A 21,354-nucleotide genomic window follows, 5' to 3' on the forward strand; every position below is an offset into this window, starting at 1 on the left:
ATTAACGTAGGTCCATCCATATACATTACACATTTTAGGTAATATAATCAGACTACTTTTAGATTACTTTTGAACTATCTCGTTTTTCACATTGATTTAACTAGGATAATCCTGTACCACACTGATAGCCTATAAAAATACAAAGAACATATATTCCATTTGTTGACATGAAGTGTATTAAACGTTTAGAAGTCAAGGTTTCCCAAAATGGGGTTTATGAGTTTAATGAGAAGTTAATCATGAATTAAATCATAAAAATGTTCAATTAAAACAATTTTAAAATTAATAAAAATAAAACACTTGCTGAAAAAATGAAATATTTTTATTTGTTTACCTGCATGTCTTGTGACCATAACCAACGTCAGAGAGCAATGAATATGCAAATGTAATAGGCCTACTTCATTACTAAAAAAAAAAAAAAAAAAAAACATTTTAAAATTTCAGGTACTTCAAATAAAAATATATTAGGTGAAAGAGGATCAGATATTATTTTCAGTAGTTGATTATTGAAAAATTATTGCTATTGTGTAATCGTAATAAGTGTAAGAAGTATCGCTTTTTATTTCTCCTCTTTCCTATTACTTGTTTCGCCTGTTTCAATTTTTATAACCATTTCTTACTATGTGTAAGTAAGTTGTTGTTTTTTAGCATGCATGTTTGGCAGTGTTATTTTTAGGATTACTGATAAACTACTGTCATTTGATTTGTATTATTTGTATTTGTTATTTATTTTAATTTTAGTTACATTATGTCTGAATTTATTCTGTCTGTATAGGTATTTTATTAAGTTTTTAGTTTTATTTAATTTGAGTTATTTTAATACTTCAAACTAAATGGAAATGAAATATATTGAATTTATAAATGTGTGTGTATATATATATATATATATGTGTGTATGGTTGTACATACATATGTAGTTGGTTTTTTGGTGTTTGGCTTAGTGTTATGTTAGAATCATTATTATACTCATACCTTTTGTTCTTTAATATTTTGAATTTTTAGCTTTATTTTTTTTGTTTTTCATTTAAATGTTAAGTTTTGAAATTTTGTTGTATGCATTTGTCATTTTTATTTAATCTCTTTATTTTTAAAATGTGTTTAGGTAGTATTTATAAAGTTTTAGCTTTTAGTTTAGGATCTGTTTTAGTTGTTTTAATACTACAATTGATTGCTTCTGTTGTCCTCATTTGTAAGTCGCTTTGGATAAAAGTCTCTAATAAATGACTAAATAAATAATCATGTAACCCATAAAATGTAGCCTAACTGTAGTCTGATTACGAGTATTTTAAAATGTAATTTCATCTAATTAAATGTCCTTAAATGTTGGAATCTGATTACGTAGGCTAATTCAGATTATATGTAATCAGTTACTACCCAGCTCTGTATGTATACATAGTGTGTGTGTGTGTGTGTGTTTTTTCACACTTTTTTCCAGATGGACAAGCAGGTAGCGTGCACTCACTAGCTATATTTGTCCATTCAATCCCACTGACCTCATAAATATGCCAATAAGAACGATGACATTAGGGGTTTTAATTGTAACGTGGATTCTTGATGAACAGTGTAAAACATGGTTAATTATTTTTCAGAATTAACCATTTTAAGTGTGAAAAGCCTCATTTACACTTCAAATTTGCTCAAAAAGGGGTCAAAAGAAACATTTAGTAGCAGTCAAATGACCAACACTGCATCACAGGTATCTAACCGCGACGTTTGAGGTCACTGCTGGGTCTCCTCTGTGGAGATGGGCCTTGTGATATGGATGAAACGTGGCAGTCCGATACAGCCGGAGGGCAGCAGGACTGGCAGTAACGAGTCCAAATGAAGTGGGTCAGTACTTCTCTTAGTCCAACAGTAGACAAGATCGACTCCAGACAACATCCAAACTTACTACTGCGTGACCAAACTAAGGTCTAAAAAAAAAAATGTATTCTACACAGAACCTGAAAACCTCTAATACTTATCGAGACTATTGCCATTTTAACCAGAACCTGTAAACCTCAAGGACAGAAATATCTACCTACGGTTATGACTGTATGATTTGTAATCAACTCATTATTAGAAAACAAAGAAATTAGATAATAGTCATTTCAGTTCCTACTGCCAACTAGTGGACAAAATAGGTTACTGCTACTTCCATTCCGTACAAACTGAGGGGGACAAAACCAAACAAAAAATGTAAAAAATAAAAAAAAAATCATTATTTATTTATTTTTTTTTTTTCAGGCACAGCAGAAATGCATGCAAATTCCATGAAGAGACAGTGTAAATGGAGAAAATATAATACAGAAAAAAAGAAAGCAACTATACAAGAAATAAAATTCAGTCCAAACAGATAAAAGGCTTGACTTTTTATTGTAAATTCTGGATTTCTTTGCATTTTAAATTCCACTACATACAGTGGAATACAATATAAATACTTTAAAATCATAACAAAACCATGCAGTCTGTGTTGTGTGGTTGTCATTGAATGAGAAAGGGCACGATTGTTGTGACAGTCAGAATGCTCGGAGAAGACCTGTAGCGAGATGAGAGAGAGAAAGTGGAGAGAGAGAAACAGATAGAGATAAGCAGTAAGCCTCCGAGTGTTTCTCTGAGGGAGGTTGCAGTAGGATATGGGGCATCAGTTATGCCCAAGCTGCAATTTTTCCCAAACAAGAAAGTTTTCTCTCCTCTCAGTGTAAACAATATAACCCACCAGCAGTCGTGACTCAGATCTGTGAGAGAGGGCAGAAACAAACACATAAATGTACAGGTTTTTCCAAACACTTCCGTATGTTGTTCTAACCTTAAAAGAGATGCTTGAGAGACCAGAGCAGTCAGACACAGTTAAACCATTTGGTTTTCATAAAGTTACTGCTTATGGTTAATTGATCAATTATGCATATCAACATCTATATCAACCATTCAAAGGTTTGGGGTCAATAAGACTTTTTCAGTTTTCTTCAGAGTTTCTTAATGTTGTTAAAGACTCTTAGGGGCCATTCACACAGAATGCATCTTTGCATCTAATGGTCATACACGTCTGTCTAGTGCATTTACAATGGAAAAGTAGCATATTGGAATGGAAAAACGCATTCTGTGTGAACAGCCCCTTATGCTGTACAATACTACATTTAATTAATCAAAAATGCAGTAAAAACAGTAATAATGTATGACAATTTAAAATAACACTTCTATTATAACATTTTTAAAAATGTAGCTTTCAGCATCATTACTCCAGTTTTCAGTGTAATATGATCCTTCAGAAATCATTCTAATATGCGGATTTGGTGCTCAAGAAACATTTCTTTTTATTATTATTATCAATGTTGAAAGCAGTTATGCTGCTTAATATTTTTGTGGAAACTGATCAATTTTTTTCTGGATTCTAGAAAGTAGGAATCTTTGTAACATTTTACATTACTGTGTGATATTTAACACGTCCTTGCTGAATAGAAGTATTAATTTCTTCATTTAAAAAATAAATAAATAAAACTCACCCAAACTTTTGAATATTAGTGTATATTAGTTTTTTAGTACAGCAGAAATATAGTAATACAGGCAATAGAAACTCAAAATTCCAGCACTTCGATATTTGTCACTTATAAAAAAGAAAGAAAAAAGTGTCATGATAAAAACAAATCAAACACGTACGTCATCAATGTCCTCATCGTCACTCCCAATATCATCAAACTGAATCTCATCATCGTCTCCAGGTCCAAATGTGTCAGTTTCATTGATTTTAGCTGCAGGAAAGAAAGAAGATTAGCCAAGAGTCTTCACTTGCATGCATCTACGTCATCTGACATTTACAATTGTGGGCGATTTGTTTTAGTACCATGACATTTCCATAAAACATTTCCAGTAAACAGAAATCAGTAAGGCCAGTTTGAGACTCACCGTGTTCTGGAAGCTCTCCATAGGCTTTAAGACTGCGGGCCTCATCTGCATTGTACTTTAAAATGACATCTGCTTTGGTATCCTGTGAAATACATATTCAAGAATTCAAAAACTTTTCATTTCATAATAAAATATCAATTGACAAATTGCAAAAAAAAAAAAAAAAAAAAGAAACCTACCTGGTAATCTCTAAGACCAACGAGGATTATGTCAGATGCGTTGATCCAAACCTAAAGGAGATATGACAGTATGTTTAATACTTGGGCAAGAAAAAAAAAAGTTGTGTCCTTTTTAGGTTGTCTTCTAGGTAAGCAGAAATAAGAGAGGTAAAATGAGCAAAATTACATCAAATTATCTATACAGCCATAGAAATATGACAGTCATTCGGATCCATAAACCTACAGATCATTAACATCAGCTTACCTTTTTCCGGAGCTTTCCTCGAATGTGGCAGAGTCGCTTGACCCCATCAAAGCACATGGCCTCTAGCCGTCCATTTCCCAGCATTTTTATCACCTGACCATATTCTGGCACAAGACAAAGGTAATTCTTGGATAACTGAACTGGTTTCTTTGCACACACACACGCGCACACACACACGCGAACACACACACACACACACATGCACACGCACACACACACACACACATGCACACACACACACTATAGATCAAACATTTGGGGTCAATAGGATTTAATGTTTTTGGAAGAACCAAACAAACATACAACAGAAAGAGTAATATTATTACAATTTAAATTAAATGTTTTCTATTTAATATATTTTAAAATGTAATTTATTCCTGTGATGGCAAAGTTGAATTTTCAGCATCATTACTACAGTCTTCAGTCCCACATAATCCTTCAGAAATCATTTAAAATTATTTATTTTAAATGTTAACATTTATCAAATATGATACACACTTACTGACCCCAAACCTTTGAGAAAAGACTGATGAGGTGAAAATTGTCATTTATTTGCACATCATATACAGAGGGCCAAACTATTGGCGGATTTGAATTCGATCCCACATGTTGTGTGTATGTTTCCTTACCCTGGCCATCCTCCTTGAAAACCAGCTCTCTCTTCTCTGACTCATTCTCGTTCTTACCACGCCGCCGATTTTTACCTCCTTTACCTACAGAGATGAAATTAACACTTTGAATTATCTTGTACCGTAATAAGCAGATATTAGATCTTCCCCTATATTTCAGTTCCCTCTCTCATCCTGGATATAACCTTTTCCAAAAGCTACAATATTGGATTCAATTAAAACCTTGTACATCTATTTACATACACGTGACACACTGTATATGTAGTAATAGAGCTGACAGGCCTTTATTTTTGCTCAGAATATTCACATTAACCCTATACAGCCTGCTGTACCATATCTGATACAAGAATGATACATTCCTTTTGCCCTCTGATTGATAGTAGTTTATACTTTTTTAGTAAGTACAAGGCCTTTTAGTATAATTCCTTTTAGTGTATTCATAGCATGTGTCTTTAACATACATAATCTTACATTTTAATAATCTTAAACATACATAACTTTTATATCATTAGCAATATTTCAAGATGAACATTTACTGGACTGAAGCAACTTAGGTTTACGTGATGAAGTATTCTTTTATTTATTAATAAAAATGTTAACATTTATCAAATATGAAGCAACAGGTTTTTGAAGTATAATAATGATAATAATCATCTTTTTTTACTTTTATAGCACCTTTCCAAAGCCAGAGGTTGCTCTACAAAACTGGGCTTTTATCATAAAATTAAGCATTAAATATTTCTAGACTATATTATTATTATTATATTATCAGGGGACATAGAGTGACAATTTTAGATTTTGAGGTAAAGTCCAATAACCTGTTTTATTTACGAACACCAAAAAAAATGTAATTTCCTCACTATTATTTTATGTCAGACTTAAACTTGAGCCATTCAGATTTGTGTATTTGCTATGATGTTCATCACAGCACCAAATACTTAAATATTTAGACTTAATAGGCTATTTATTTTCAAACTTTTTTTACATTTTAATCTGGACTACAACATGCCCTAGATATTGTTTGAAAGTGTTCTGATTCTTTATTGTTCGGTCACACTTTACATTAGGGCTTCATTAGTTAACATTAGTTAACATAAACTGCCAATGAAAAATTCTTCTGAACATGAATTAATCTTAGGTATTCCAATATTTAATAAGACGTTGTTAAAATCGAAAGTTGCAACTGTGTTATTTAATGAGCTAACATGAACTAAGACTTAATAACTAATAATTAATAACTTCTGTAGCAAATGTAGCTATTGCTCATTGTGAATGTTAATGCATTAACTAAGGTTAACTAATGAGGTCTTATTGTAAAGGGATACCTATTGGTCTTTATAGTTCTTTTGCACTTTCATCGGTGTAAAACTTTTAACTTTATACATTTTTCTGTATTGCTTTATTGCATTTAAATGTTCAGTTATTTTTGTTATAAGAAAAAAGTTATTAAACCTGTTATACTGTATTATGACAGCACTTTTTTAAAACTAAATTTCAATACCGTGATAATACCGTAATAAAAGCATTAGCAATTAGTCGCAACCTGAAAATTTGATACCGGCATATCCCTAGACTCAGACTTCAACCTGGTTAATATACCATAAATTTGCCCGTCATGCAGGATAAAATAGCTTGTTTGTTTTAAACGAACCAGTTAACTGAATTACACACAAATAACATACAAAAGGCAGTTGTCGCCGCATACCAGCGTAATGATGCAACACACAGAAAGGGTAACTTTACAGGCCACAAACGGTCTGGTTATACACATCAGTGTCAGCATCGTAAAAATACACTACAGCTCAACTAGCGACGGCTCGCTTAGCGCCTGTGAGAGCTCGTGGTTCGAGTGAGGAGCGCCGGTGCTGGTCACGTTGCGGCCGCATTGCTCGCGCAGGCCGGGCGACTTCACTCAGCTCCGTCAACAACTGCTCAAACAATAAAGAGTGTTATATTTCCCTTACCTTTATTCTTTGGCATGTTCGGATTACAAATACTGCTGTCTTTGTTCGGTGATGTCGTATAACAAAGTATTTGAATAAAGAACTGTTACGTTTCAAGGAGGAGGATGTCAAATAACTTCCCTCTCCCTTTTTTTCTGAAGACTTCCGCTTAAGCATTAATCCACGCCTGCGCAAAACACGATTTTACATAAAAACTTTATTTATACTCTCAAAGACACAATTTCATTGGGCTGGAAATACAAAGCGCCAGAACGTGTCCATTGAGGACAATACATTTTAAAGGTTTCAATGCTGCGGAGTAATTCGAAGAAAAACATAAAACTGAATTGCAAGATTTATTTTACTTAAACTTAATCAGATTGTTTTTGAATACAGGGGTAAAAACCTGCTCTCTCAAGCACAACCGTGCTGCAAAACTACATGGCCAGTGTTACACGATAGTGGCCAGAAGAGATCACTAGGACATATTTCTCACTTGCACTGTTATTATTCAAATACAGTAGCAACAATAAAAAAAGAACAGTTTAACTAATTAATGTAAATTAATTCCAGAACATGCAGACGTCGTCTGTGGCCCGAGTCTCACCAAACATGTGGCCTCACACACAGTAGATACATATACATTAACATAAAAAAAAAACAGTTCATTGCCAGGTATAAAATAATACATTCTGAATAGTCTTTAAAATTATGATTCAGAAAACTGGAACAATCTTGGTTAATAGCCTGCATATTTCCCTTTAATTTCATGAAGAGAATGAACATCAAGAAATACAATAAAAGGAGTGTTAGGAATCACTTAAGCGTAAGACAGCAGTATATTGGTCATTCCCAGTAAAAAAAAAAAAAAAAAAAACTGCCCTTATATATCCATCTACCGTCATCTCCTACATTATGTTACCATATCCATTATGAAAGATACAGCATACAAGTGTTCTCATATAAGTAGCTCTTATATGAAGGGTATTTGTCTGCTGGAGAGGAAGAAGATTTAAAGAATGAGGTCACTATTTGGATTGCCTTTTTTGCAAATCAAATGCCCTTTAAGACACATGTGCATGACAAAGGGTTTTTGGACCACTTTGCCCAATTAAAACACTATATCAACACACAATTCTTGGTTTGTGACACACTACATCTCTAGGGACATACAATGAGGATTGTAAGTTAACTTGCATAGTTCTCTTTGATTTCACAAATTGTTTCAACACTGCACCATGTTTAAACACCATCTACAGTTGCGTGTAGTGGCATTACTGACTGACAGCTCTTTCTTTCAAAAGGAAAAGCTTGAGTAAGCCATTTCAGCACATGAGGTCTGTCTTGAAGAGGGTGGGCACAGCTATGATCAGATAATAATACTAGAAATAGTACGGCTCCATGCAATCGCTAGACATGACATCACCACCACCACAACACAGAAAACAAACTGTGAATCACAGCCCCTTAACATCATACATTATCTCCACACAGACACATATTTTCATATTCATATATAATCCCATATGAAGTACATTTCTAGAGTGTTTTCATAAAACAATTGTACATGAATTTAATATTCTCCTAAGAGCTTTTTTATAATATTCTACATGATGATGCATCAATGACAAGAACTAAAAAAAAAAAAGTGTTTGTTTTTTTGGTTTGGGCTGCCATTCCATGACGACAGTAGAACCACCATACATCTCACACATTTATGTGCCATTTGTAGTTTGGGGTTTAAATCTGAACGGTCACAGGGCAGTAGAGGTCAGCTTTTTGACACCACGACGCTGAGCGAGTGTGGAGCATCCCACCGGATCCAGAACGGGAGAAACATTTCTGTTCAGGGCTGAATAGGTGGCTGCCATTGCTCCCTGAGATAAAAGGGGAAAATAATAAGAACAGGAGCATTAAGTATTATAATTAGTGCTGGGTAACGATGAAAAACCGCGATTAATCGCATGATTTTCTGCGATTAATCGCATTGTTATGCTCAAAATGTAATGATGAATTCAAAAGTAGTGTATTGCGCGCTTTTATTTTAAAAGTACTGCTATATGAACAAAAGTGAAATAACATTTGTTTGCAAACACTTTAAACAAATAAGGTGCTTTTTTACAACAGTATTCCCTTTACATAGTAGCAGTTAAATTATTTCTTGTAAACTCCAACCTAAACATTAATGTAATCAAATTAAATATAAAACCAAAGCTATTTGCCACTGCCAGGGCATTAACGTTTTGTCTAGTTTGTTATAGAAAAAAAGTTATGCTCAGAGTCCAGAGCCTAGATCATAACATTATAACAGGCACCTTCCAAGTAGAGACTTGCACTATCGCGGGACCCAATGCTGTGCAACAGAGTGCGGCGTGGGACAACACTTGATGGGCTAGTGTGGACAGTTAAAGACTCGTGTGTGTGCGCGGGATGCGGGAGAAGAAAATGGTTCGCGGGACTCCCGCAAAATAGACATATCTAAACATAAGATATCTAAACACAATATATAAATTGTTATTCATCTATTGCACAAAAGCAACAAGAACAACTAATATAACAAAAATGATTAACATGCACAAGCATAGACAGTTTCTATTTATAACACGTGTTTGCCGCATTGAGCAATGTAGACAGTCACAGATCTGTTGATTTCAGGAAGGTATTTAAGTTAGAATCCACTCACCGCTCAAAAGTTCTTGCGCAGTGCTGAAAATTGCGTGCTTACGAATCCTCTCATTAACACACGAAGTGTAGACATTATGGAAGATTCATTGTGCATATATTCATTGTGTTATAACAGCTATGAGATCATGATGAACTGAGATGTCAGCTTTTTAGTGATAATAAAGGGAGCCATGGCATGCACGCAGCAGCCCATGCTTGCTTTTCTGTTAAAAATAACAGGGAACAGTGGTTTGTGAATGTTGTTGTTTAGCCAAAATTATTTTATCGGGAGCGTTCATGTGAGCGCTGCTGCAGTCTTTGGGTAGGGCTGCACGATAAATCGAAATGGAATTGAAATCGCGATTCGACAGAAGCTGCAATTGTCATGCGTATCTTTCAGTGAAGCACGGTTCTGTGATCAGCAGTAAATCTCCATCCAAAGGCCAGAGGGCGCTCTCGCGCTGAATCTCCAAATACACCTCGCAGAATCCCAGGAAATGCCTATAGCGGTAGCTGGATAAACAGAAGATTTAACTGCTTTTATTGATTCAACGTGACTAATGACAATATGACAATATATGGTTTATCGGAGTTATTATTATTATAATTTTCATTAAAATAAAGTATATTTATAATGCAATGCCTTTATCACTGCTTAGAATACTATGAAATATGCTGCGTGCCTTATTCTGTGAAAGAAGCCACATCATCTCACAGAAGAATTTTTTTCAAACACTCGACTGACGTTATGAAGTGAGTTTGGAGTAAAAATATGTTATTAAATGTGGTATTTTCACATGCTTTCAGATGGAGCAGCATTTACTACACAGAGCCGTAGTTCACTGAGAAGCTATGCAAACAGCTGTCATTATCGCGAACGATTTCTTCGATTTCATAATCGCGCAATAAAATCGTCTGCGATTTTTTTTGCGTAACTTGTCAGTGAACTACGGCTCTGTGTAGTAAATGCTGCTCCATCTGAAAGCACGTGATGAAGATTTACTGCTGATTACAGAACCGGCTTTACTAACAAAATGCGCATGACAATCGCATTCGATTAATCGTGCAGCCCTATCTTTAGGCCAACCCCAAATGCTCACGTTGGTTGAGATGCGTGATGACGCCCATCCCAAGCCAGTACCGATCAACATCCCAACACCCCCTCCTGTGACCCATGGTTTGTCTGTATGTGTATTCAGAGCCAGTGAGCAACGGACTTTCATAATGATAAAAAAACTGTGTTAATGCGCGATAAAATAATTGTCGGCGTTAATTAATTAAAGTGATAACGCACTAACTTGCCCAGCCCTAATTATAATGATAATACAGGACTGTTGGGGTGACAATGACACCATGATTCAAATTGCTAGCTTCACATTTGAAACTATTATTGCAAAGCAAACCTTCACTAGATGAGGTGCATCCTGGCGGTTAAGTTGGTATTTTGGTAGCTGGTCCTTGTTGACTATCCATGGGTGACGAAGAACTTGAGCAGCAGTCAATCTCTTATGAGGATCAACGTGAAGCATCTTTGATACCAGGTCCTGTCACCAAAGAGGTTTAAAGACTATACATCAAATACATATACATGAGGCTAAGGAAGTCTGATAAACAAAAGGAGGGCCTTCAACCTTAGCCTCGAACGATACAGAATTCCAATATCCTCCAGAAAGCGAGAATTTCCCACTGCCAATCCGAACCAGAATTTCTTCCGGTGTATCTTCCGGGCCATTAGCAAACGGAGTGAACCTGAAGGATGGATAAGAGCGGTGAGTTTTTAAACTGATATGAATATTGTTTTTGAACTAAATCAAGATCTATATGCAACAGAAAAATGCATGCAGAAAATCTGAATTGTATAGTATGTTAAAGTACCCTGTAAGCATGGTATAAAGGAGAACTCCAAGACTCCAGATATCACAGGCTGCATCATAGCCTTGCTTCTTCAGGACCTGAGGGGATAACACAAACACAAATAATAACAGAGTATTGAATATAACTTACAAAAATAATATAATATAGATATATCTAGGCTCTCATCTAAAACAAATCAAAAGGTACCTCTGGAGCAACAAAGTTAGCAGTGTAGCATGGTGTCATCAGCAGTCCATTTTCTGCTCTGAGTTGTTTGGCAAAACCAAAATCACAGATCCTGATTGATTCTGGGTTGCCTGATTCGTCCACGTACAGGATATTACTGGGCTTTAGGTCTCTGTGTACTACCTGTAAGCAAAGTGACAATCTATTTACCTTGATAACAAATATACAGTATGAAATATTTAAATAAATATATATTTATTTAATAACCAAAGTGCATATCTATGAACCATAACAACTCATAATAAATATATACATCTAAAATATGCATTTAAATAAATAAAAATAACAACAAAAAATAATAATAAATATAGCTGCAAGCAGCAATCACGGGGGCCAAGCACTCCAGAGGCAAATTGAGAAGCTAAGCATGGCATGGAGCATCAGACCAAATGCAACAATGAGTAATAAAAGCAATTTTAGGATGATTGTAATTGAAATGGCTGAAAATTCATAAATACAACCATTAATAATACGATTTATTGGCTTATCACTTTTGACCAATAGGTGGCGCTGTTACCAAAATAATGTGGCATGGTCAGTGTGAGGTGACAAATGCATTTACAAAGTTTGGTGTCAATATGTCAAATATTTGCAGAGATATGCAGTTTGGCACTATGCCTAAAATTTGTAGTGGCGCTGTACAAAAACGGTTTCGTTTGTCGACATGAAATCCATAACTCATTGTCAGCACAGTCTGAAGATCATCTGACTCGATTTTGGTGAAAATCGGACCAACGAGTGGTGAGGAGTTAAAAAAAGGAGGTTTTTAACATAAATCAAAATGGCGGACAGGAAGTTCAGCTTACTCTGGCAAATTTGGTATCTATGTTGTAGGCATAAGCCAAGGAATATTTCGATATCAGTTTCATTGCAATAGGCTAATGCAATCAAAAGTTATTAGCATGTTTATGAATGTAATTATTGATGGTTAATGAATGGTTTATTACTCTTGACCAATAGGTGGCGCTGTTACCAAATTGATGTGGCATGGTCAGTGTGAGGTGACAATGGCACAAACAAAGTTTGGTGCAAATATGTCAAAGCTTCGCAGAGATACAGCCTCAGATGCAGTTTGGCACTATGCTTAAAATTTGTAGTGGCGCTGTACGAAAACAGTTTCGTTTATCGACACGGAATCCATAACATTTTGTCAGCACAGTCTGAAGATCATCTGACTCGATTTTGGTGAAAATCGGACCAACGAGTGATGGGGAGTTCAAAAAAGTAGGTTTTCAACATAAATCAAAATGGCGGACAGGAAGTTCAGCTTTTTCTGGCATATTTGGTATCGATGGAGTAGGCATAAGCCAAGGAATATTTTGATATCATAGCATTTTTGTAAATTGCTTTATAACTTTTGACCCCAAAATTTTTGTGTTCCATCAGGGCACGGTGCCGAAGATGCATACCGATTTTCGTAATAATAAAGTCTAAGTGTTCTTAAAATATTACATTTTTTTGACTAAATTCAAAATGGCCAACGCCCAAAATGGCTGACATGGAAAAATTTGGTATGATTCGACTCGGCATGATGCACCGAATCTAAAGAGACCAGTTTTTTTGAATTTTGGCCAAACCATTCAGAAGTTATAATCAAAAATATGCATTTTTCATATCTCCTGACCACTAGGGGGCACTGCGCCGAAACACTGCAGGTAGTCTCAAGTCATGCTTGTTATAACACACACCAAGTTTGGTCTCAATACGCCAAACCGTTGCGGAGATATAGCCTCACATTGTTATTTTTGGCCAAACCATTCAGATGTTATAAGCAAAAATATGCATTTTTCATATATCCTGACCACTAGGGGGCACTGCGCCGAAACACTGCAGGTAGACTCAGGACATGCTTGTTATAACACACACCAAGTTTGGTCTCAATACGCCAAACCGTTGCGGAGATATGGCCTCACATCCATTTTTACGTGCTTTTCGTAGAATTCCTTCGTGCGTTATTCGAGAACGGTTGGACAAATCAACTTGAATTCCATAACTTTTTGCCAGCATGGTCTGAAGATGATCTGAGCCAATTTTGGTGAGAATCAGACAAACTGTCTAGGACGAGTTCGAAAGAGTAAGTTTTACGAACAATTAAAAATAGCGAAAAAACTAAACCTTGCGATCTTTGAATTTTGGTGTTCATTCGACTCGGCATGAGACAAGGATTCACAGGAAAAATTTCCCATTTGTGCCTTATGGTTCAAAAGTTATTAGCATAAAGATATTGCAAATTTGTACAAGTGGTGGCGCTAGAGAGTTGGAGTTAGAGACTCCAAACTTGCTGTGGTTAATGTTAAGACTGTCCCCTATCAGTGTGCCAAATTATACAACTTTCCCGCAAGCGGTTCTATGGGCTGCCATAGACTTGCGGCGGAAGAAGAAGAGGAAGAATAATAATAACGCCAACAATTTCAATAGGTGACTACGCACCTTTGGTGCTTGTCCCCTAATAATAATAACGCCAACGGTTTCAATAGGTGACTACGCACCTTCGGTGCTTGTCCCCTAATAATGATGCATACAAGTTTGATTGAAGGCACACCAAAAAAGACATTTCAATGGTGTAACAGTGTACTTAATTATCCTGGCTAAATTAAATCTTAATCAGTAATGTTTGCTGTGTGTGCGAGAATGCTCTTACCCCTTGGGCATGCAGATATTCAACAGTCTTTGTAATGGTGTGCAGGACAGCACTGGCCTCTCTCTCAGAGAAAAACTTTTGTCGGAGGATTTTATCCAGTAGTTCTCCACCTTTCATCAACTCTGTGACCAGGTACACCGATCGCCCATCATTGAATACCTATAAACCCACAAAGACTCAGAATAACAGGAGACAAAACCTGAGACTTTCCGGTTATAAGTGTCCTACAGGCACACAAACAATCACTCACGTCTTTCAGAGTGATGATGTTGGGATGTTGTCCATAACGCAGCAGAATCTCAACCTCCTCTGTTGGATCTCTCCTCTCCTTACTGATAATCTGCAATCCAACCATTGAAACCAAATGCAGCCTTGGTGAGCAAAAGAATCTTCTTTTAAAATCATACCAACCCTAAACTTGTGAAGGGTAATGATGAATACACATGGAAAAACCAATTAATACTTTGACACACCTCTTTTACATCTGACAAAGCAATCAGAACTGCCAACACAGCTCTCTATAAAACTATAAGAACCATGAAGACATCAGTAACAAAACAGATGTAGAGATATATTTACCTTGACTGCATAGTCCATGCCTGTGCTCTTGTGCACACAGCGCTTGCAGATGGAGTAAGAGCCCACACCAATGTCTTCTTTAACATCATATACATCTGTGAACTGAAGCGTGCTCCGGTGGGGCTGCTGTATAACATACATGCATACACTTTATTCCCATGTTGCAGGTGTGAGAGAAGTGTGTGAGTGACGCAAGGATACCTGCAGTATGCCGCTCATGTTGAGGTTGCTCTGAATGGGTGGCTGGCTCTCCTCTTCTACTCCAAGGGAAACAAAGCTAAACCCTCTAAAGAGCTGATGGGCATTGGCACTTGGAGGGACACCAGGAGAGTCTGGGACAAATGAAAAAGTAAACTGAGTACCAGTAGATTGTTGGGATTATAATATAATACATTACATTTGCATCACACACCTCGTGGGGTTTTGGCAGTGAACTCCGAGTCAAAGTAAAATGTGTCATCTGGCCTCTGGATGACTGGTTTAAAGGGAGGAGTCACTTCCTTTCTATATAATTTCTAGAGGGGGAAAAAATAATTTAAATTTAAAATATATTTTTAAAGAAACTAAATGCATAAAAATGAGTGCCCTGATGTTACAATTATAGCTGATACTGATAAGACAATCTTTTTTTTTTCATGTTATATTTGTTAAATCGTCAATATTGAAATTCTATACTATTGTGTGTAAATAAATCAAAAATACGTTTTAAACTGTACAAGTGAATTTAGGCATCACAACATTATAATGTGTAGTATGAAAAATGGATATTCATTTTAATTTGATTAAATTATTAATTCTTTAAAGATTAACTTTGTGAACAGTTGATGGCAGAAAGGTAATCTAAAAGTTAAAATAGAGGAAATGCACATACACAATTAGATATTCAATTTTGGCTAAAATCTAACCAATATTAAAGGGGACATCGGATACAAAATTCACTTTTACATGGTGTTTGCATATAAATGTGTCTAAGCAGTGTGTAGACACAACTACCCTACAATGATAAAAATCCATTTTTTTAAATCCCCAAAAAACCTGAACCGTCTCAATTATCAAGCCGTTTTGATTTTCTGAGCAGTATGACATCATCGCCGACGGACTGTCCCGTATTAGCATATTTCCGCCCTCAGCCGGTAGTACGCTGTCCGTCGTTTTCTCCACGCTCGAGCAGCTAAAGCGACAACAGTGTCTCATAAGCAAAGCAGGTGTTTTGTAGTTGGATGTTAAAGTGAACACGAGTCACTGAGGATGCAGTAGATTAGTTTTGTTTTTGACGGTAAAACAATACTCAAAAAACGGGGGGTGGGGTGAGCAGTAGCTCATTATCACTTAAAGAGATATGCAATGAAACAGGTCACTGTGAAGGTAAAAGGGTGTTGTTTTACAGAATTATTGAGGAATTTTAACCAAAGTATGTGGCAGACTTTTCATGAAGACCCTAAAAAAAAATCATACCAACTTGTGAAAAACGGTCATCCGATGTCCCCTTTAATAGATGGAAAAAGCCTCTAATCACAGCGGCAACATAAGGATGTTTAGATGATTTTATAGAAATAGATCATTATATCTGTGAATCATACATTTTTCTTAAAACTTAGATTCCGCATATAAGAAAATGAATCCTGGAACTTGTGATTATTACAAGGTTATTCGATGACTGACTAAAAACTTATTTGTCATAAAAAAAATAAAAAAAACTTACATTCCAGTCAATTGTGCTGAAGAACGAATGTCTTTTGATCTCTTCTACTCCATCAGGCCCGGCTCCTGAAATTCCAACCCCAACAATCAATGAACAGACTGAAATTCACCAAATTTACTCAGCATGTACAACCTGTTCTTGGAAAACTAGTAGAAAATGAGCTTTTGTCACCTAAGCGGTTGCCAGGATTCCTCTTGAACAGATTGCGGAGCAGAGACTGGGCCTCTGGGCTAAGAAACTGAGGCATGCCCAGCTTGGCCCTGGAGACACAGAAACCAACGTCAGTACAAAGACTCCATTATAAAGATCAGCGTTTTGAGTAAATAAGACTTACTTTAAGATCATTGTCATGGTCTCCTTTCGGTCTTTCCCTTGGAATGGAAGCGTTCCGGTCAGCATTTCAAACTGAGGAGGTAGAAATACATCATAATCACTGCACTGTGACACAAAAATTATGTTGTAATATACAAATACAATATTAACCCTCTTACCATTAGCACACCGTAGGACCACCAATCAGCACTGTGAGTGTGACCTCTGCGGTTGACCACCTCTGGAGCCATATATTCCACCGTACCACAGAATGAATATGCCTTGTTCTCATGGTCAATGGACTCTTTACTCAACCCAAAGTCTAGGAAACACACACAAAGACACAACCAATCTTACTAAGACTTATCATTGTGAGATTCTGACAAAATGCTCAAAAAGACTAATCTGAAACTATGACAAACTCATTCAAGATTGTTATATACCAAGTTATCATTATTAGTGATAAAACACACATACCTGTAAGTTTGATGTGTCCATCATTATCCAAAAGAATACTGAAAGAGATCCAAATTTAGTTATCTTATGCAAATGTGCAATACATTGAGTTAGTCAAAGTGTGATTATTAGAAACATCGTAATATGTGGATATATTACAATTATTTATTGATTAGAATTAGAATTATTCAAATATTTGTGGTATATAATGTGTTCTTAAACATGTAGTTACTATGCACTTTGCTGTTGTACTGAGCCGAGACACCTCACACTTTACTTAATACGTGGGTGAGAAGCATACTTTTCTGGTTTGAGATCTCTGTAGATGATTCCCAGTCCATGTAAATGGTCCAAGGCCAAAGCCAGCTCTGCAAGGTAGAACTTTACATCCTCCTCTGTAAACATCACCTACATAAAGACATGAAAAGGGGGAAGAAGAATTAGCAGAACTTCATCTATTCTTACATTATTTTAAACTGTTGATTCATATTTAAATGAGATTTACAAGTACATCATCATTCAAACGTCGATTTTTTTTTGCAAGAAATTGATATTTTTATTTAGCAAGGATGGATTAAATCAATCAAAAGTGACAGTAAATATTCTTACATTGTTACAAAAACTATTTTAAATAAATGCTGTGCTTTTAAACATTCTATTTGTCAAAGAGTCCTGAAGAAAATTTATCACAGTTTCCACAAAAATATTAAGCAGCCATTTTGACTGATAATACAATTTTTACTGAGCACCTAATCAGTATATTAGAATGATTTCTGAAGGATCGTGTGACACTAAAGACTGGAGTAATGATGCTGAAAATTCAGCTTTGCCATCATAGAGATATATTACATTTTTAAATATATTAGATTATAAAACATTTACTTAAAATTGCAATAATATTTCACAATATTACTGTTTTTACTGTATTTGTGATTACATAAATGCAGCCTTGGTGAGAATAAGAGACTTCTTTCAAAAACATAAAAAAAAAATTCTTGTGCATGTTGGATTTTTCTGTCCCTAGACACGTAATTCACCTCTTTGGACAGGCGAGTGAAGAGATCTCCTCCTCTGAGAAAGTCCAGAATCAGATAGAGTTTGCCTTCTGTCTGAAATGCTGAGGAATCAAAAGAAAAAATTCAAGATTTGTAACACGTGCATTTAAATATAATTAGTAATAAGAAGTTGTACTCCAAGTTCAGTTAAAGTTCAACAGAAACACACAACCATGAAGCGTAAGAATCTGATTGGTGATGGGATGTCAATAACTCACCATAGTGCAGTTTAACAATAAAAGGATGGTTGACCTCAACTAGTATGTCTCTCTCCATCTTTGTACGCATTCGATCTCGTACTGAAACCACACACACACACCCAAACAAAAACATTATACATCCCCATTATAAAAACTTCCTTTTTCAGTTTGTGCAACTTCAATAATAATGCACTGACAGCAAATGCTTTTAAAGAAGTTGTCAACACATAAAACAATATACAAACACACACACACCTTTCAATGTAGCTTTCTTTAGTACTTTCATAGCATAGAGCTGTCCTGCATCGGGCTCAGTTATCTTCTTGACAAGGAATACCTGCAGAAGCATGCGGCATTATTAAATGAAAACCAACAGAATGATGCTTCTGCATGTAAACACAATAATAAAAAACAGATAACGTTCGATTTTCACATATGTGAGCAGTTCACCTTGCCAAAAGATCCCTGGCCCAGCACCTTGCAGAGTTCAAACTGTCGTGTGTCCGCTTTTTCCGAGCCCTCCTTGACATGGTGAGTGATGCTAATTTCCTTGACCAAGCCCTCATCCTATAAAGGAGACACATGAGGTATGAGGATGCACGTGTCAACAACAAAACATGCAATACAACATCAAACCAGCAATCACAGAACATGTCTCTTCTTCTGTTCTTTTAAAAACAGTTATCACAGCTGTGTAACTTAAAAAAAAAATCAATGCTAAAAAACAATTGTCAAAACACACCATCACTTCAACAAGCCAATACAAACTCATGCCCAAAAAAGGTCTGAGAGTCAAGCAAACACACACACACAGCAGAGGAGCAGCATGCCAAAGCCTGTAGGAGGAGAGAGAGAATAAACACCAAATAAAAGAAGCAGAGGGTATAAACAGGCCCATCTGACTAACTGAATGAATAAATGACTGAACACCCACAACTGACCAGAAGATGAACGCTAAATGCTAAAATACTAACTTAATGATAATATGTATTAGATAGAGCTAAAAGTGCTACACTCAACTTCATATCATGTATCGTCTTCTTCCCTTCTTTCACTCTCTCTTTCTCTTAACATACACTTGAGATGAGAAACAGGGTGGGACTGGCTCATAATCTAGTCATACACACAGAGTTCTATCAATAGATTGCACACACCAGTCTGCCAATATGAATGAAACTGAATGACGGATGTCATCTGAAAAAGACCACAGATGTCAATATCCACCACAGAGGTCAAAAATGACAGAAAGAAAATGACAGGATAAGAGGAGGACAATATAAGTGTCAACAAGTCAGAAACGAAACGTGTGTGTATCGGTGCACAATAACAATTTGAGAGCAAATATCTTAAACAAGCCTTTTTATTCTGCTACGTTCTTGGTTTTACCATGTTTTGTTGGGAGACTATGTACTTCATTAATAATCAAAGCTTCTCTCCTGACCTGCTTTCACTAGAATTTCGAGCTGGCAGAATAGTTAGAAGCCCACCAATGACAGACAGAGCCATTTTATTTTCATAAACATGGGTCTTTTAATCCAGCAAAGTTGACTTATTAAGATTATAAGGATAAACTCACCAACAACAGAACGCGTTAATAGCTGTTAATACATCATGAATGTTGGCATGTCTGTAACACTGTATTGACCAATCAGCATCCACGACCAGAATGATCTATTTCAAAATTTCCCTTTTTGAAATAGACAAATTTACACTGCAAAACAAGCTGGCACTGCAGTTCTGAAGTAGAATTTAAGTGCTTTTGCGCAGACAGTGTAATGCTGCTCTGAGGTTGCATAAATACATTTACACAGCCATATGCAACAGTATATTTTGATACTAAGCACCGAGATGGGTCAGAGCAGAAATATTTCAGTCTGGCTTTTTTAGCAGGAACAGAACAGCCTGTAAAATGCATTAATTAGATGGAGATTTATATGGAATGTGTCATTGTATTTAACTCTGAACACAGCTGTATTTAGTATATTGTACTATTCTTACATAATACATGCAATATTAATTATTAAGTCATATGTATCTTATATTTATGTCACATCCACAACAAAGTGTTTGGGTAAAAAATGTACTTAAATAATGGTGCGGACGTCTCTGCAAATTAATCTAAAACTGAATTTAAATTCTAGAAGTTTGAGAGCCGATGAGATGACTGAGGGGGCCTGGCATGAGAAAGAGGAGCCTGAGAGGATGCTGGCAGACCTCCGGGGAGATTTTAACTGAAGCGTGACCAAGGATGATGACTTGAGGGACACCTCACAACAGGAACAGGAAGTGAGCGTGGGTGTTACACACACTTTGTCAAGATCTTGACTCTCAATAACCCTCCTTTCCACATACACATACATACAATGGGACAAGACTAAATCTACACTACTGTTCAAAGGTCTGGGGTCAGTAGGTAATTTTTTGGAAAAAAATACATTTTAAAATATATTCAAATAGAAAAATAGCTCTTTTAAATTATAATAGCATTGAACAATATTTCTGTTTTACTGCATTTTTTATCTAATAAATGCAGCCTTGGTGAACATAAAGAGTATTATTTAAAAAATCTTACCAACCCAATACTTTTAAATGGTAGTGTGACTGACCTTAATGTACTGTATATCGATCACTTCTCTCTTCATTTTCTGCTAATGCCTCCACTGCTAAAAGGACATACTATCACAACAAAATGAACAATTCGCCTAACTCTCGCATGCTCTTTAAAACATTTTCCTCCCTCCTTTGTCCTCCTCCTCCCCCTCCTTCAT

At 35.9% G+C, this 21,354-nt stretch overlaps 2 protein-coding genes across 3 annotated transcripts in view; both read right to left on the reverse strand.

The window, feature by feature from the left end:
- Positions 1-2,436: 2,436 nt before the first annotated feature.
- LOC107687668 (eukaryotic translation initiation factor 1A, X-chromosomal-like) lies at positions 2,437-7,079 on the reverse strand. Its single transcript, XM_016485091.1, has 8 exons — positions 6,899-7,079; positions 4,935-5,018; positions 4,306-4,409; positions 4,062-4,112; positions 3,883-3,964; positions 3,637-3,728; positions 2,699-2,717; positions 2,437-2,518 (listed from the first exon to the last, which is right to left on the reverse strand). The coding sequence occupies exons 1-7, from the start codon at positions 6,912-6,914 to the stop codon at positions 2,712-2,714; spliced, it is 435 nt and encodes a 144-aa protein (XP_016340577.1). The 5' UTR covers positions 6,915-7,079; the 3' UTR covers positions 2,437-2,518; positions 2,699-2,711.
- Positions 7,080-7,270: 191 nt separating this feature from the next.
- Positions 7,271-21,354, reverse strand: part of LOC107687667 (ribosomal protein S6 kinase alpha-3-like) — a 17,387-nt gene continuing 3,303 nt past the window's right edge. The window contains exons 1-21 of one of the 2 annotated variants that reach the window (XM_016485090.1): positions 19,606-20,982; positions 19,037-19,153; positions 18,842-18,923; positions 18,605-18,685; positions 18,369-18,448; positions 17,633-17,739; positions 17,353-17,390; positions 17,055-17,197; positions 16,898-16,968; positions 16,735-16,823; positions 16,564-16,628; positions 15,274-15,376; positions 15,063-15,193; positions 14,862-14,987; positions 14,533-14,622; positions 14,283-14,441; positions 11,603-11,764; positions 11,417-11,493; positions 11,173-11,290; positions 10,945-11,085; positions 7,271-8,754 (exon numbers count right to left, since the gene is read on the reverse strand). In XM_016485090.1, coding sequence (XP_016340576.1) covers positions 8,632-8,754; positions 10,945-11,085; positions 11,173-11,290; positions 11,417-11,493; positions 11,603-11,764; positions 14,283-14,441; positions 14,533-14,622; positions 14,862-14,987; positions 15,063-15,193; positions 15,274-15,376; positions 16,564-16,628; positions 16,735-16,823; positions 16,898-16,968; positions 17,055-17,197; positions 17,353-17,390; positions 17,633-17,739; positions 18,369-18,448; positions 18,605-18,685; positions 18,842-18,923; positions 19,037-19,153; positions 19,606-19,611 — 2,109 coding nt within the window. In that variant the 5' untranslated portion in view covers positions 19,612-20,982 and the 3' untranslated portion in view covers positions 7,271-8,631. Of the gene's footprint in view, positions 8,755-10,944; positions 11,086-11,172; positions 11,291-11,416; positions 11,494-11,602; positions 11,765-14,282; positions 14,442-14,532; positions 14,623-14,861; positions 14,988-15,062; positions 15,194-15,273; positions 15,377-16,563; positions 16,629-16,734; positions 16,824-16,897; positions 16,969-17,054; positions 17,198-17,352; positions 17,391-17,632; positions 17,740-18,368; positions 18,449-18,604; positions 18,686-18,841; positions 18,924-19,036; positions 19,154-19,605; positions 20,983-21,354 lie in introns of those variants that run through there. The other variant, XM_016485089.1, reaches the window with a different exon arrangement.

The sequence above is a fragment of the Sinocyclocheilus anshuiensis genome, unplaced genomic scaffold (genome assembly GCF_001515605.1).
Source record: "Sinocyclocheilus anshuiensis isolate Anshui unplaced genomic scaffold, SAMN03320099.WGS_v1.1 scaffold281, whole genome shotgun sequence".
Lineage (NCBI taxonomy): Eukaryota > Metazoa > Chordata > Actinopteri > Cypriniformes > Cyprinidae > Sinocyclocheilus > Sinocyclocheilus anshuiensis.